General features: G+C 27.7%; 1 protein-coding gene across 2 annotated transcripts in view; it reads left to right on the top strand.

The window, feature by feature from the left end:
- Nucleotides 1–16,244, top strand: part of LOC145279602 (serrate RNA effector molecule homolog A-like) — an 83,393-nt gene that overhangs the window by 15,192 nt on the left and 51,957 nt on the right. For both annotated transcript variants that reach the window (XM_080130769.1, XM_080130770.1), the window contains exons 4-5: nucleotides 2,702–2,941; nucleotides 8,314–8,487. In XM_080130769.1, coding sequence (XP_079986895.1) covers nucleotides 2,702–2,941; nucleotides 8,314–8,487 — 414 coding nt within the window. The remainder of the gene's footprint in view (nucleotides 1–2,701; nucleotides 2,942–8,313; nucleotides 8,488–16,244) is intronic.

The raw sequence follows: 16,244 nt of genomic DNA on the forward strand, positions 1-16,244 counted from the left end.
AAAAAATAAATGAATTTGTAAACATTATCAATAATGTTCAAAATTATTTTAATACTTCAAAACTATTTTATTTCTAATTATTTTTATTTATTGTTATTAAAAAAATAAATGAATGTGTAAACATTATCAATAATGTTCAAAATTATTTTAATACTTCAAAATTATTTTATTTCTAATTATTTTTATTTATTGTTATAAAAAATAAATGAATGTGTAAACATTATCAATAATGTTCAAAATTATTTTAATACTTCAAAATTATTTTATTTCTAATTATTTTTATTTATTGTTATAAAAAATAAATGAATTTGTAAACATTATCAATAATGTTCAAAATTATTTTAATACTTCAAAACTATTTTATTTCTAATTATTTTTATTTATTGTTATAAAAAATAAATGAATGTGTAAACATTATCAATAATGTTCAAAATTATTTTAATACTTCAAAATTATTTTATTTCTAATTATTTTTATTTATTGTTATAAAAAATAAATGAATGTGTAAACATTATCAATAATGTTCAAAATTATTTTAATACTTCAAAATTATTTTATTTCTAATTATTTTTATTTATTGTTATAAAAAATAAATGAATGTGTAAACATTATCAATAATGTTCAAAATTATTTTAATACTTCAAAATTATTTTATTTCTAATTATTTTTATTTATTGTTATAAAAAATAAATGAATTTGTAAACATTATCAATAATGTTCAAAATTATTTTAATACTTCAAAACTATTTTATTTCTAATTATTTTTATTTATTGTTATTAAAAAAATAAATGAATGTGTAAACATTATCAATAATGTTCAAAATTATTTTAATACTTCAAAATTATTTTATTTCTAATTATTTTTATTTATTGTTATAAAAAATAAATGAATGTGTAAACATTATCAATAATGTTCAAAATTATTTTAATACTTCAAAATTATTTTATTTCTAATTATTTTTATTTATTGTTATTAAAAAAATAAATGAATGTGTAAACATTATCAATAATGTTCAAAATTATTTTAATACTTCAAAACTATTTTATTTATAATTATTTTCATTTATTGTTATTAAAAAAATAAATGAATGCGTAAACATTATCAATAATGTTCAAAATTATTTTAATACTTCAAAACTATTTTATTTCTAATTATTTTTATTTATTGTTATTAAAAAAATAAATAAATGTGTAAACATTATCAATAATGTTCAAAATTATTTTAATACTTCAAAACTATTTTATTTCTAATTATTTTTTATTGTTATTAAAAAAATAAATAAATGCGTAAACATTATCAATAGTGTTCAAAATTATTTTAATACTTCAAAACTATTTTATTTCTAATTATTTTTATTTATTGTTATTAAAAAATAAATAAATGCGTAAACATTATCAAGTGTTCAAAATTATTTTAATACTTCAAAACTATTTTATTTCTAATTATTTTTATTTATTGTTATAAAAAAATAAATGAATGTGTAAACATTATCAATAATGTTCAAAATTATTTTAATACTTCAAAACTATTTTATTTATAATTATTTTCATTTATTGTTATTAAAAAAATAAATGAATGCGTAAACATTATCAATAATGTTCAAAATTATTTTAATACTTCAAAACTATTTTATTTCTAATTATTTTTATTTATTATTAAAAAATAAATAAATGTGTAAACATTATCAAGTGTTCAAAATTATTTTAATACTTCAAAACTATTTTATTTATAATTATTTTTATTTATTGTTATTAAAAAAATAAATAAATGCGTAAACATTATCAAGTGTTCAAAATTATTTTAATACTTCAAAACTATTTTATTTCTAATTATTTTTATTTAGTGTTATTAAAAAATAAATGAATGCGTAAACATTATCAAGTGTTCAAAATTATTTTAATACTTCAAAACTATTTTATTTCTAATTATTTTTATTTATTGTTATTAAAAAAGTAAATAAATGCGTAAACATTATCAAGTGTTCAAAATTATTTTAATACTTCAAAACTATTTTATTTCTAATTATTTTTATTTATTGTTATTAAAAAATAAATGAATGCGTAAACATTATCAATAGTGTTCAAAATTATTTTAATACTTCAAAACTATTTTATTTATAATTATTTTTATTTATTGTTATTAAAAAATAAATGAATGTGTAAACATTATCGGGTGTTCAAAATTATTTTAATACTTCAAAACTATTTTATTTATAATTATTTTTATTTATTGTTATTAAAAAATAAATGAATGCGTAAACATTATCAAGTGTTCAAAATTATTTTAATACTTCAAAACTATTTTATTTCTAATTATTTTTATTTATTGTTATTAAAAAAATAAATAAATGCGTAACCATTATCAAGTGTTCAAAATTATTTTAATACGTCAAAACTATTTTATTTCTAATTATTTTTATTTATTGTTATTAAAAAATAAATGAATGCGTAAACATTATCAGGTGTTCAAAATTATTTTAATACTTCAAAACTATTTTATTTCTAATTATTTTTATTTATTGTTATTAAAAAAAATAAATAAATGCGTAAACATTATCAATAGTGTTCAAAATTATTTTAAATACATGTTTTATGTTCTTTTACTATAATCCTCCTAGCTTCACAAAAAAAAAAAAAAAAATAGAAGAAATAACTATTTTAAATTTATTTAATCAATGTATTTTTGTTTCTCTTATCTCAGGGATGATGCTGGTGTCAACAGCGGAGCTGGTGTTGGAATTGTGGGAGGGGGTGTTGCCGGAGGAGTAGGCCTTGTTGGTGTTGGATCAGCTGGTGTTGGCCGTTTTGATATGCCTTTTAATACTGGAGCAGGACAACTTCATGGTGCTGGACTTCCTCACCCCAACTGGGGAGCTGGAATTGAAATGAATCTACCTCCACAAAATCAGCCTCATTATGGAAATAATCCAAGCCAAAACAGGTAAGGAAACTATTAAGAAAATCTATTGAAAACAATGTGATCATCATTGGAATCGGAAAACTCAGTCATTTCCAAATGAAGAACAGATTTGAAATGATTTTAGGTTTTTTATATAGGGTGTAACAGAAATATCTCACATTTTGATATGCAATTTTCCCAGTCGCCCTCGTACAGTTTCTGAGCAAATCATTAATTTCCATAGATGAAACTGCATATCAGTGTGTGGAACTATTTTGACTGTTCAATCATGATCCCAAAGCCAAAGCATATTTGCGAGCAGAATGCGTAGGAGACTAAGAGAAAGTCTCACAGCTCGAATACTGTCTGACATTGAAGCGTTTCGAGGCCTTCAAGTGACTTCCTTTTAAGTGCTAAAACTGTAACTCTGAAATTTGTAACTCATAACTGTATTTATTTTCTATGTAGAGCAGAACCATGCCATCTTAACTTGTCATGAACTCGAAAGCTGTGTTGCAATTAAAGAGTCACCATTCTTCAAAAACATTTCTACAGTAAAAGCATGATGCGTATCAGTCCAAACCATTGTTGCTTAATGAAGGTACCTGAAAAAACAGTGGCAAGTTATCTTCTATATAAATAAAATGAACTCATTTTTTCGCGTCTGATTTTGACATTAATAGGATTAAAAATCAAGATATTTCATGCAAATATAATATGCACAAACGGCAGAACAATATCTGAGGTGTGTTATAGGCTTATTATTTCTCAAATTCCTCGATAATCTTAGATTTCTATACTTTTTCTGCTGAGAAGTCACGGCCAAAATCGGTTAAGATCAATGGAAGTGGTAAAATATTTTCTCTCTAATAAATTCCTCCTCCCCCTGCCACCACTTAACACCGTTTGGGGATCGTTCACAAGGAACAGTTGAGAAGAGAACACCGGTTTGGCTTCGTAGTTCTTTCATGTGAAGTCATTTAAAATCACTGAACTAAGCTGCAGTGCTCTGTGGCGTAGTGGTTAGCGTGCTGGACAATTCACATTATATTTTCACGTTCACGCCGACCTATCGTAGTCGTTTTTTTTTTTTTTTTTTTTTTTTCCTAAACAACTGGAATGGACTTTTCTTGGTGGCCGAACTGTTAACGTTGCAGATGTTTGGTTTTTTTTTTTTTTTCACACTTTATTTTCCTACTTTTACTCATGACTCCGGGTTTGATCCTTCCTACTTACCTACCATAACATTTTTTAAAACTTCCCCCCCCCCTGTCCCGGAAACAAACACTCGGGCAACGCCGGGTACCCCCGCTAGTTAGTTAAATAAAAACATCATTGGCACTTGTATAATGTCATTAGCAACACATCGTTGAAAGTTTAACATGTGGGAGCTATCTTATTCCATGATTTTAATGAAAATGTTTGCAAGACATTTCTTTCGTACAAAAAATGGGGGCCATCATCTTTTCGTAACGCAAATTCCTTAGTCATTTTGCTAAAAATTGAGTTCGTGTCTAATTTCTTAAAATCTATATTATATATATATTTTTTTTTAAAGTAAATAATTCAAATTACCATAATATTGACAAAACTATTGCACACACACACACACACATATATATATATATATATATATATATATATATATATATATATATACTAGCTGTACCCGGCCACGCGTTGCTGTGGCTCAGTTTGTTAAAATGGAACACATGTGAAAGTAGAGAAAAGTTTGATTCTTTTTTTCAAGAGAATGTACAAATTATTTATTTTTTTTAACAGATGTTAAGAAAATAAACAGAAAAATACTTCCATCATTAATTATGCAAAAAAATAAATAAAATGTTGATTTAGTGTTTCAATATGCTTATAAATTACGATAAAACTTGCTGAGTATGCACTGTTTTACGGTTGTTGTAAAAATGGAACGGAAACTTAAATTTCGCTTCATTTTAATCTTTCTTAATTTTTTTAATCTTTCTTAATTTTTTAATTGTGACCCCCCCCCCAAACGAATATAATCAAAACAGTAACATTCAACAATTGTACTTTATGTATATAAAACACAAAATATTTATTAAAAAAAAATTTTTTTAAAAAAAGTTAATAAATAATTCCATTTTTAAACGAAAAAGTCAGTTTACCTAACTTACTGTATTAATGCTATTTTTTTGAAGCAAGAAAAAAAAGGTAAATATCCAACGCGCGCCCCAACATCACCCCCCCCCTCCCAAACAAATTAGAGTGGTCGGTGTTCTGTAGTAGCGTATCTGGATATTTACCAAAAAAAAATATTTAGGTTTGGCTATAAATTCCTAAACTCATTTCACCCTAAATAATTTAGGTGACTAAAATAGGAATCTAATTGAATCTTTAATTTCCTGAATAGTGTGCTAGAATTCATTTTTCTTCGAGTTATATCGAATACATTAATACGGACTTTAGGGGCTTTTTTCGTAATGTTAATGTAAAAATTATTTTTTATTGTTACAAATTACGATGCTTTAAAAAAGCAAAAATAAATTCTTGCGTTTTTTATTTACTACTGAAAATCATAACTTTAGTAAAGGTATTTTTTGTTTAAACAAAATAAAACATTTTCACTAAGAGTTAAGTAAAAATAATTAGTTCATTATATTCTGCGATCATTATTTGAAAAATACTGCAATTTTCATTAAAATTCGTTAATTTCCTGATTTTTGGTGAATTTTTAAGTAAAGGGAGGAGTCAAAATGTGTATACACTTTGAGCGTCGGCATTCATTTTGCGACCACGTGTGGTTAATTTATATTAAAGTTCAATCACATGGTTACATTACCAATAATCATGTAATTAAACCCATTGAAAATTTACCGATATTGTAAACACATTCTGTTTACATTAAGCCTGTGGTGTTTTTTTAGTGATGCAATGTTGTCAACTGAGATTTTAAAAAAAATCCGCGAGATCAAGAGAAAGAAATGTCCAGAAAATTGCTAGATTTTTAACTTATCGTCTGAAATTTTCAAAAATCCCTAATCCCCCCCCCCCCCCCCAAAAAAAAACTCCATAATGTTCCATGTTTTCTCACTATGGGTTTTTATTACTGTACACATAGATTCGAAAAAGTTGTCAAAAAGCAAATATATAACGAATAAATGTTATCAAAGGCAAGATAAGTTACTTTTCTACCTAACTGGATATATTTTTCGTGTTTTTATTCAATGTAACATGTTTATTCAGCTCGAAAACCATACAGTGTTTACCGATGTATTGGAACATTCAAGATGGAGTCTGATTCTCTCTTTAACACGGTAAGTTTGGGAAAAGATGTTATAAATAAAAAACCGGATAAAATACTGTTAAAAACTCGCTCAATACATATTACTGTGACATTGGTTGACATATATTCGGCGGGTTTTATATAGTATTTTGTATAGTTTTTTATTTATAACACCTTTTTCCAAACTTACGGTGTTAAAGAGGGTGTGAGACGCCCTTTTGAAATTTTCAAATACATCGGTAAACACTGTATGTTTTTCGAGCTGAATAAATATGTTACATTGAATAAAAACACGAAAAATATATCCAGTTTGGCAGAAAAGTAACTTATCTTGCCTTTGATAACATTTATTTGTTATATATTTGTTTTTTGACAACTTTTTCGAATCTATGTGTACAGTAATACAAACCCCTTCGGAGGTTGGAATGCCCCCCCCCCCCCACCTAAAATGTACTTGGAAAAATCGATTTTATAGTGAGATTTAAGAATGGTTAGTCGAAAAAAAGGTGAAAAACAAAACAAATAATCAATAAATAATTGTTACTAAAGGCAATAAATGCTACTTTTTTTTACTTACATGAATGAGTTTATTTTATATTTTAAAGTATTTTCAATCGCTTTTCGGGTTTTCTTTATTTTTTAATAATCTAATGCGGGTGTGTGGGTGCCAAATATCTCCAGATTTTCTAGAATTCCCCGCTAGATTGCAAACGAAATCTCCAGATCTAGCAGGAAAACCGCTAAATTGTAACACTGGTCACGTGACAGGAAGCGATAATAAATAATTATCCCTAAATAAAAAAAATGGCCTCTCGGTACAAAGAAAAACACCTATTTATCATAGAAAAATTAAGTATAGTGTTATAATTAAAAAGAAATATATAAAAACACACATGGATATAGTAAACATATTATACCAAAACGTGGAAGCCATCCGTCCAGTGGTTTTTTAGACAATTAATTCCGAACGAACCAACAGTTACATGTTTATATATATAGATATATATATGAGAACTAAGGCTATAAAATTACAAGAGTAACAATGCACATCAATTTATTATACTGGTCTCAAAAAAGTTACGCAGATCAGGACTTAAATTTTTTTTTGTTTTTCATCATATAATATATACTGTATTTTAAAGTGTTGCATTACTTCAAATAACTCTAACTTGTTTTTATGGTAATAGAGGTGTGATAAATAAAAAAAAAGATAACTTTAAAGAATATTTCTAATCATCCAACTCCTACCATTGATAAACAAAAATAATTAGTAGAGTCAAATTTATTCCCAACTCAATTTCCTCAATTATTTTTAGTGTTTCATTTAATTTGCTTTCATTTTTTTTTACATGGGGATCACCACTTATCAAGGCCCGGAAGCCACTCGGGGATAAGGGTTATTTTGTGTACAATAATCAATGGGATAATATCGTAGTAATAGTTGGTATTGGAGATTTGATAAAGTGTCTTACTTAAGGGAGGGTGATTAATCAGGAATTTGTTTATGTTGGACTTGAAGACGTCCAAGTGGTAGTCAGGTGGAAAACAGGCAAACGGAAGAGAATTCCACAGGCGTCCACTTCTCAGAAAAAAGCTATGTTCATGGAATCTACATTTTGATTTAGGCACAGATAAAGAGTGGGGGAAATTACTGACAGTGGTTTTAGCTATACGGGTGTTTATCATGAAAGGTTGGCGAGGTGGGGATCAGAGATTGGGGCTCGGACGAGCACTTGCCATGGAAATAACGATAAAACAAAGACATGCTCGCAACGTCTCTTCTGTGGGAGAGAGGTTTCAGGGAAGAGAAGAGAGCATCCCCCACTAAGTCACAAAGTTTATTTTGTACTTTGTCAAAGCAGGATAGGCTGTTTTTTTGAAGCTCCAGCAGCAGTACTCATATTTACTATATTCTTTTAATATCTAAAACTTTAAACTATCAAACTTCAATTTCCATATATTTTTGCAATTTGATAAAATATCCATTTTTGTTTGTATAAGAAACCTTTCATCAAATGTTTGTCTTTTGTAGTTTTAGTCATGAATAAAGAAGCAAAAAGATAATGTTATTTAATAAAAATTCAGGAGTAATTTACGGACTCCTTATTTTGTTTCTAGCTAATCATTTTTTTCTTTTTTTTTTTTCTCTAAGAATGGAACCCGATTACCCGACTCAACCTCCCATGTTAACGTTCAAGCTGTTCCTATCACAACAGGATGACAGTATCAGTGACCAAGATGCAATCAAAAAATACAATGAATACAAAATGGAGTTCAAGAAGGGGCAGATTACAGAATTCTTTCTTGCTCATAAAGATGAAGAATGGTCAGTATTACATTTTGTTGGCACTCTTTTGTTTTTTTTTTCTTGCTTCATATTCTATTGTAATAATAATTACATCTTTCAACAGAATCCATCAAATAATGTGATCAAACAAGTTGTAAGCGAAATTATGATCATGTTTCCATTTCAGGTCATAAAATTGCAGAAGACTGAATTATATTAAATTCTTAAGAAATTTCTGCTGATTAACTCGAAAACTAAATTCCATGAAAAAGATTCCAATTTTCATTGTAGAACATTTGTTTTCTTAACATCTTACCAGATTGCTAAAAATATATAAAAGTTTAAAAAGAAATATAAACTTTAAAAACATGTAAACATTAGACTATTGTTTTCATCTTGGACGTTAATCACACAGCATTTTGACTAATATAACTTTTTTTATTTAACTGCGGACTATTATCCTCATCCTCTAGTTGTTTCACAATGTTTCAGAAGCTTAGTTGGCCAAAACGTGGTAAGACGACAACTATGGAAGGCAGTAAATATTAAACCAACATTTATTCTGATAAAAGATTAAAAAATTTCTAACTGTAATTTATTTGGAACATCTAAATAATGCCTTTACTTTTTAATTCTTGATATAGTTTAGAATAATCTTTTCAGATTATGAAAAAGAAATTTAAAAAAAAAAAATGATTTGTTCAATTGGGGGGGGGGGTTATTATGTAAACTTAACATAAATACCCCTCCCCATCAGGGTTTCTTTATCTACCGTTCAGTAAAACTTTAATTTTAAAAAAATCTTTTGGTTACTGTATTGATTGATCACAAATTTTTATTATTTCAGACCTTTTCGTAAAAGGAGTTTTTAGAGTGGTGTTTAGTTTGCTGTTTTAGTTTAATGTAAATTGGTCTCTCCTTATTAATGTTTTGGAAATACGTTCCTAAAACGGACTCTGACTACCCAATAGGTTTAAAAATTAAGTAGTCATTGTTCTACATTAAACTTGTGTAACAAACTAAATTCTTTGGTTAAATATTGAACAAGCACTTAAATAAAAATTGTCTAAATATTTGTTGCAATTTTTGTGGTCAGTAATAAAAAGTGAAAAGTTGTTTTAACCTTTTTAAAAATCAGATTTAATCAGATGCTTTTATTATTTTTTGCTTTTATAAAAGCCATCTTTTATAAACTGTTATTTGGGGGGGGGGGCTACATCAATTTTACAAAATTGTTGTCTTCAATATCCAAAGACACAAATCAGGTATAAATTGCTTGATGCAACAAATTTATATCTTTACCAAATTGTTATAAATGATACTTACAGTTGACAACTTGTTTGAAAGTTTAATCCAAGAAATGAGTTCTCTGACAAATTTACTTTTAATACCTGGATTTGCAATTGTATCTTGTCTAATTTGTGTGTAGATGATATGGATGCTGAGGTATCAACTGAAAAAACAAAATTGATACAAGAACCAAAATGTCAATACTGCCCAATATCACGATCAATCATAATAATAGTGAATGTAATGGTTTTTGAAATTAGTTGCCAATAAACATATCCAAAAGAAGGTTTGTTGTGTAAATATGAATGACATCCTGTCTTGAGAGACAATGGATACCTCCTGTAGGGGGGGGTCTATAGTGAGTTTGTGCAACTTTTTTATGAATACTGAAAAATTCCTCCCAGATATATCTAAAATTATATTTTGAAGATATATCTACTTGATCCATTTTTCTTCTCGTAATTGTAATGTTTCAAAAATAATTTTTGGATTTCATGATCTTGCAAATCTGTTAGAATCCTTGGTGCTTATCCAGAATTATACCTCCACCCTCAGCATGAAAAAGAGAAAATAAATGTTTGTATGATATATGTACCCATGATGCAAAGAAAATATCATACACCAAAAATCAGATAAATTGATCAAGTAGTTTCATTTTGAAAAAGAAAATCATTTTAAGTGAATTTTTCAAACCTCCCTTCATGTGTTAAGAATGGTCCTTTTAAAATGTCATAAATTTGAATTATCCCTCCTGTTTCTTTAGACTGTTTGCAAGACTGTCACTGGTAGTGTAGCCACAAAATTTGATTTTCTCATTTAAAAATAAAACTAGAACAATTTACATGATTTTTAGTGTACAATATTTTCTTTCTGTCCCAGATCAATACAGCATACAGATTTTACTTTATTTTTGGTTTTTCAGGACGGGGGAAATTCTGGACAAGTACTGAATCCTTTTGTTACCTGCTTGAAATATTTGTTTAACTTTTGACTTAAAAATATTTCATTTCTCTTTAACCAATAGCAATATATTCTTTTTATTCGTTTATGTTGCACTTAAATATAACAAAGTCCATTTTGCATCATTCAGTTTGAATTGGCTCTTCATGATTTATTTTTCAGATTAAAACTTTTATTGATTTTACAGTTCAAACTATTTGTAAAAACATGTTTAAGATATTAGTGCATGTAGATTTTTTTAATTTTTAAATTTCTTTATCTTTTTTTTTTAAGCATTCTTTTGCGAGTATCTTTACTTAGATTAAACTTTGTTTTATTTCCAGAAAATTGAATAAAAATTAATCTAAACAAAAATGTTATTTTAAAAGCTTTTGTGATTCTTGTTCAGAATTCACTCTATATCATAAAACGAAAATAAAGAAAAATCCGTATGATATACATGCTCATGATGAAACAAAAAATATCATATTCCAAGAATCACGTAAATTGATGAAGTAGTTTTATTTTTAAATAAGAAAATCATTTTATGAGTAACAGAAGAGCAGCTACATTGTCTGACATTTGGGAAACAAGTTTTAAAAAATCAAAGGGAGATAATTCAATAATTTAAACTTGCAAAGTCTATGTTGTGATACAAATTCCCATTAATTGCTTAAAAATTATTTTTTTTATAAAAATAAAACTACTTGGTCAATTTACGTGATATTTGAAATATGATACTTTAGTTTTGTACAAACATAAAGATTTTTCCTTATTTTTGTTTTTTAATATTAACAGAATTCTGAACAAGAAGTTTTTAACATCTCGACTTAAACCAAATTTGTTATATTAAGATGGTATTTAAAAATTACTTAAAAAATAATTGTATGCTCAGTACTTGAATTAACTAAAAACTTAATTTCTTTTAAAAAATATTCAATTAGAATTTTAATTTTTTTAAAAATTTTCTTTAAATAATTTTTTGCTACTGGTATGCCTATTTTATAGTTGCAAAAATAAATAGATGACACCAAACTTATGATATTGAATGAAAGCTGATGTGGTATTTTTGTTTGATATGAAACATTTGGATTCAGTTCTTTTTCAGAGAAAAGTTAGATAATAGAAAACACTCAAGAAACCACTATTGTTTAAAAAGAGAAATGCAACTTGGATGTTAATGCTTTTATTAGTTAAAAAAATAAACATTTTAAATTAACATAAAAATTTACAAATAACATGCTGACACTTAAATATTTCTAGAATAATGAATGGTTATTTTTAATGTGAATTATGAGGAAATTCTTATATGAATCTATGGAAATTTAATTTCAATGCTCTTTTTTTTTTTCAGTCTTTAATTTTAATGATTGTAATAATAATGGTTCTCTTTCAGAATCTCGTCAGTATTAAAAACAAAAGTAAAGAAAAATCTATGATGTATGTACTCATGACAAAACGAAAAATAGTTTAAAAAATCACATAACTTAATCAAGTAGTTTTATTTTTATAAAGAAAATAGAAATTTATAGATGTAACACAAATCCCACAAATGTGAATTTTTTAATTATCTCCCTTTGTTTCTTGATCATTTTCAAGACAGTCGCTCCTCTCTGACTCTTAAAATTTGATTTTCTTAGTTAAAAAAACAATACTTTATGAATTTGTGATTTTTTAAATATATTTTCATTCTGTCACAGGTATGTACATCAGACAGATTATTTATTTTTGTTTTTTAATATATAAGAAATTCTGAACAAAATAATAAAATTAACAGCATTTTCTGCCTTGAGTCTAAATTCAATTATTTTTGTTAATTGTATTTTTACTTACTTCCAATTATTAAAAGTAAAATCGGTGCTTGTACAGTGTAATGGAATTTCAAACAAACACATTTTAGGTAAAAATATTATGTATGTACGTGTCATGTCAAAATTAGTATATATTCCAAGAATTATGAAAAAAGATTTGGTAAAAAAATAATTACATTGCCTGATTACATTGTGAAAATGATAGACATCACCCTAAACTCTCAACCTCAAGTTATAGCGCCGTTACTCAAAATGACAAGGTACTACAATAAGGCTAACTGGAAAGCCATCAAGGATCATATCAGAGATGCTCCATGGAGAAATAACTTTTCTATTTCTGTGGAACAGTGCGCAAATGGAACGACTGAATGGTTCAAAACAGCAATTGAAGCGCATGTTTCCACACGGAAATTCTATAGCAAACCCGATTCTCCCCAATGGCTTACTTCTACCTGCACAGCTGCCATTGCTCAAAGGCAGCATGCATACCACACATTTATCCAACATAAGTCTGGTACAAATAGACACAAGTTTAAAGACGCTAGAAGTAGTTGTTAGAAAAAATAGCTGCAGCTAAGAAAGAATATGCCGAAACCACCAGAAACCGCATTGAAGTGTAGAAATTAGAAACTTGTGATTTTTGGAAAATTTATAACGATGTAGTAAATAATGGGCAATCAACAACTCTCTTTTCATCCAACAATCTTGAAATTGTTTGCACGGATACCAAGAAGGCTAATGTACTTGCTCATCGATTTGTCTCCAACTCTACTTTGTACACAGCAAACTGCTCCCTTGTTTGTGGACAGAAATCACTCTAGATGATCTGAAAATCACCCCATCTCAAGTACATGATATCATAAAAAACCTAGACACATCAAAAGCATGTGAACCTGATCTCATCCCGACTCTACTATTAAAAGAATACTCCTTTGAGTCTGCTTTAGTTCTTTCCAAACGTTTTAACAAATGCCTTAACGAACCTTGTTTTCCTGACTGCTGGAAAACTGTTTCTGTGGTACTAGTTTACAAGAATTCTGGTGAAAGAACTGACCCATTAAATTATCTGCCCATTAGCCTCCTCCCTTTTCACCAAAATCTTTGAGTCCATAATTAATCAAGCTCTAGTTCACCACCTCACAGCTGCTAAACTTCTGTCCGACCAACAATATGGATTTAGGCAAGCTTATACTACTGCAGATATCTTTACTGTAATCTCTGAACATGTATATGATGAACTGGATAAGGTAGGAGAGGCTAGGGCAGTAGACCTAAATATATCTTAGACCTTTAACAGGGTATGGCATGATTGTCTTAAGAAAATCAAATCGTGTTATATGGAAAATCAAATCATATGTTATATATTGGATGAATACTTAACATAATTAAATCCTTCTTAAATAAGAGAAGAAGCCTCAATGATTTTATGTCAAAACAATATAATATAAATGCAGGTGTGCCTCAGGGGTTGGTCCTTGAACCTTTATTATTCCTGATATTCATAAATGACCTCCCTGATAAAATTGTCTCTGAGATGGGTATATTTGCTGATGACACCACACTTTTAAACAGGGTTAAAAAGAAAGTCGCCAACCTAATTGGTCCTGTACTGTCAGCTAGAATTCAACCTCTGTCCCATCAATGAAATGTTGCATTCCTCTGCCTATGTGCTTTGTTTCGGGTGAAAATGCAATTAAAAAAAAAGTCAAGGTAGAATTTATCAAATTAACAAGTTTTATTGTATGTTTTTATGTGGAAGAGTAGTGCAACCAATTCTGTATGACAAACTGACTTATTGCCTTTGAAATCTGCCATTGAAAAATAGAAAATGTCCCATCCTTATTCTGTATGATTTTTTCCAAAAACTAGATTTAGTACTGGATCATTTTTTGGAATTTATACTAATTCCGACATAATACGTGAGTAATAGTGTTTTTACCTGAAATGTGTTTGTTGAAAACTCCGGTATACGGCACAAGCATTGTAAAATCTTCTTGAAAAGTTGGATGTTTATTTAGAAATTAAACCTATGTTAAAAATTTAAAAGGGGAACAAAAATGTCATATTCCAAAAATCACATAAATTAGTCAAGTATTTTTTTTATTTAGAAAATCACTTTTTTTTACAATTTTTAGTTATTTTAATAGAAAATTGTAACCATTACAGGGCTGATTTTGATCTAGATAGTTCAGATTGAGTTGTTTTCAATCTATTTATAAAACATGCCATATCAAAACATAATGTCTCACTTTGTCATAAAATTTGATTTTCTTAGTTAAAAAAAGAACAACTACTTGATCAATTTACATAATTTTTGGAATATGACATCTCTGTTCCATGACATAAATTTTTTTTTCTGTATTTCCTTTTAAAAATAGGCTTAATTTTAAATAAGCACCAAAACTATTTTAAAAATGGATGGGACTAACAGCTCTAATTTAGGAAGGGGGAAAGATAATTTTCAAATAAAAATATATTTATAAGGATGATTTTTTTTTTGGCAGATTACAGTAAAACTTATTTTGTCTATCATATTATTATTTAATTGCTTTTTGACTTGTATTCCTGAATATTTAACTATCTGCCAACCATTCTGTATCTTCCTCCGTTTTTGTTTTCCTTTCAAGAGTTCCATATAAATATAAGTAGTCATCTCTTTGTATGTAATATTATTTTTTTTATTATTCATGATATTTTTTTGCTACTGATCATTAATTGCTCTTTTCCTCCTGAAGGCTCCTACTCCCTCTTCACAGCTCCATCCACGGATTTCTGGAAACTTACAGTCTCATGAATTTAGATAAGGGACTGCGCACAATGCAGTATAGAATTTTGAAAGTTTTTAGCTAGCTAGGCTACTAGGCTTTTATAATCACTTTGAGGACGACTGATCAGTTGACTGCTACTGTCGTGGCTACAACGGCACCGCATACACATTGTGTGCCAGCTCTCTGGTTGGCTGGTCTTCAACACAGGTAATATGTAACAATCTTGTATACACGCACACACTCACACATACATACACTGTAAACAAAATGTTGCTTCTACTTTTTTTTAATGACATTAATTTAAGATATGGCAAAAAAAAATATTCTTCAGATTCTTTTCATCATTTTTAACACAGTAAAAATTGTTATCTAAAAAAAAAAAAAACATGTAAATAATTTTCTTAGTGACACTTTACTGCTTTAAAAAAAAAAATGGAAATTAAAATTTATTTCTAGAAATAAAACCTTTTGCCGATGATTCATACTTTGTGGTTTTTACCAATTTGTTGTGATCATGAGAAATACTGTCCTTCATCAAACCACCGACGAACATTGTTCACATTTTAATGAGCCAAGTTCAGCGAGGGAAAGACGGCCACGCTATCAACAAGGGAAAGACAAACTGAAGCCGTGTCAACATGAAACGTTTTGTTTTTTGATCGACAAAATTATTAAATCATTCATTATTCTTGTACATGCATCTCATCTATATTTGACACTGCAACAAAACACATGGCTTGAAGTCTCTGTTGCTTTCTTTTTGTTATTTGTGTTAGCCTCAATCTTAAATGCTCTTGCTACTTTTAGAAGATATTTCCATAACTTTTTTTAGCTGTCAACTGTTATATTTTTTCAGATTGCGATTAATAATATATTTTAATCACATAAATTGAATATTATTATTTTTTTTTTTTTTTACTCATATTCGCTCCACACAAGGCAAATTGTCACTAAGACGTAATGTCTACTGTGAATTAGAGATCATGCC

Source organism: Euprymna scolopes, chromosome 7 (genome assembly GCF_053919585.1).
Source record: "Euprymna scolopes isolate OS-2025 chromosome 7, ASM5391958v1, whole genome shotgun sequence".
Lineage (NCBI taxonomy): Eukaryota > Metazoa > Mollusca > Cephalopoda > Sepiida > Sepiolidae > Euprymna > Euprymna scolopes.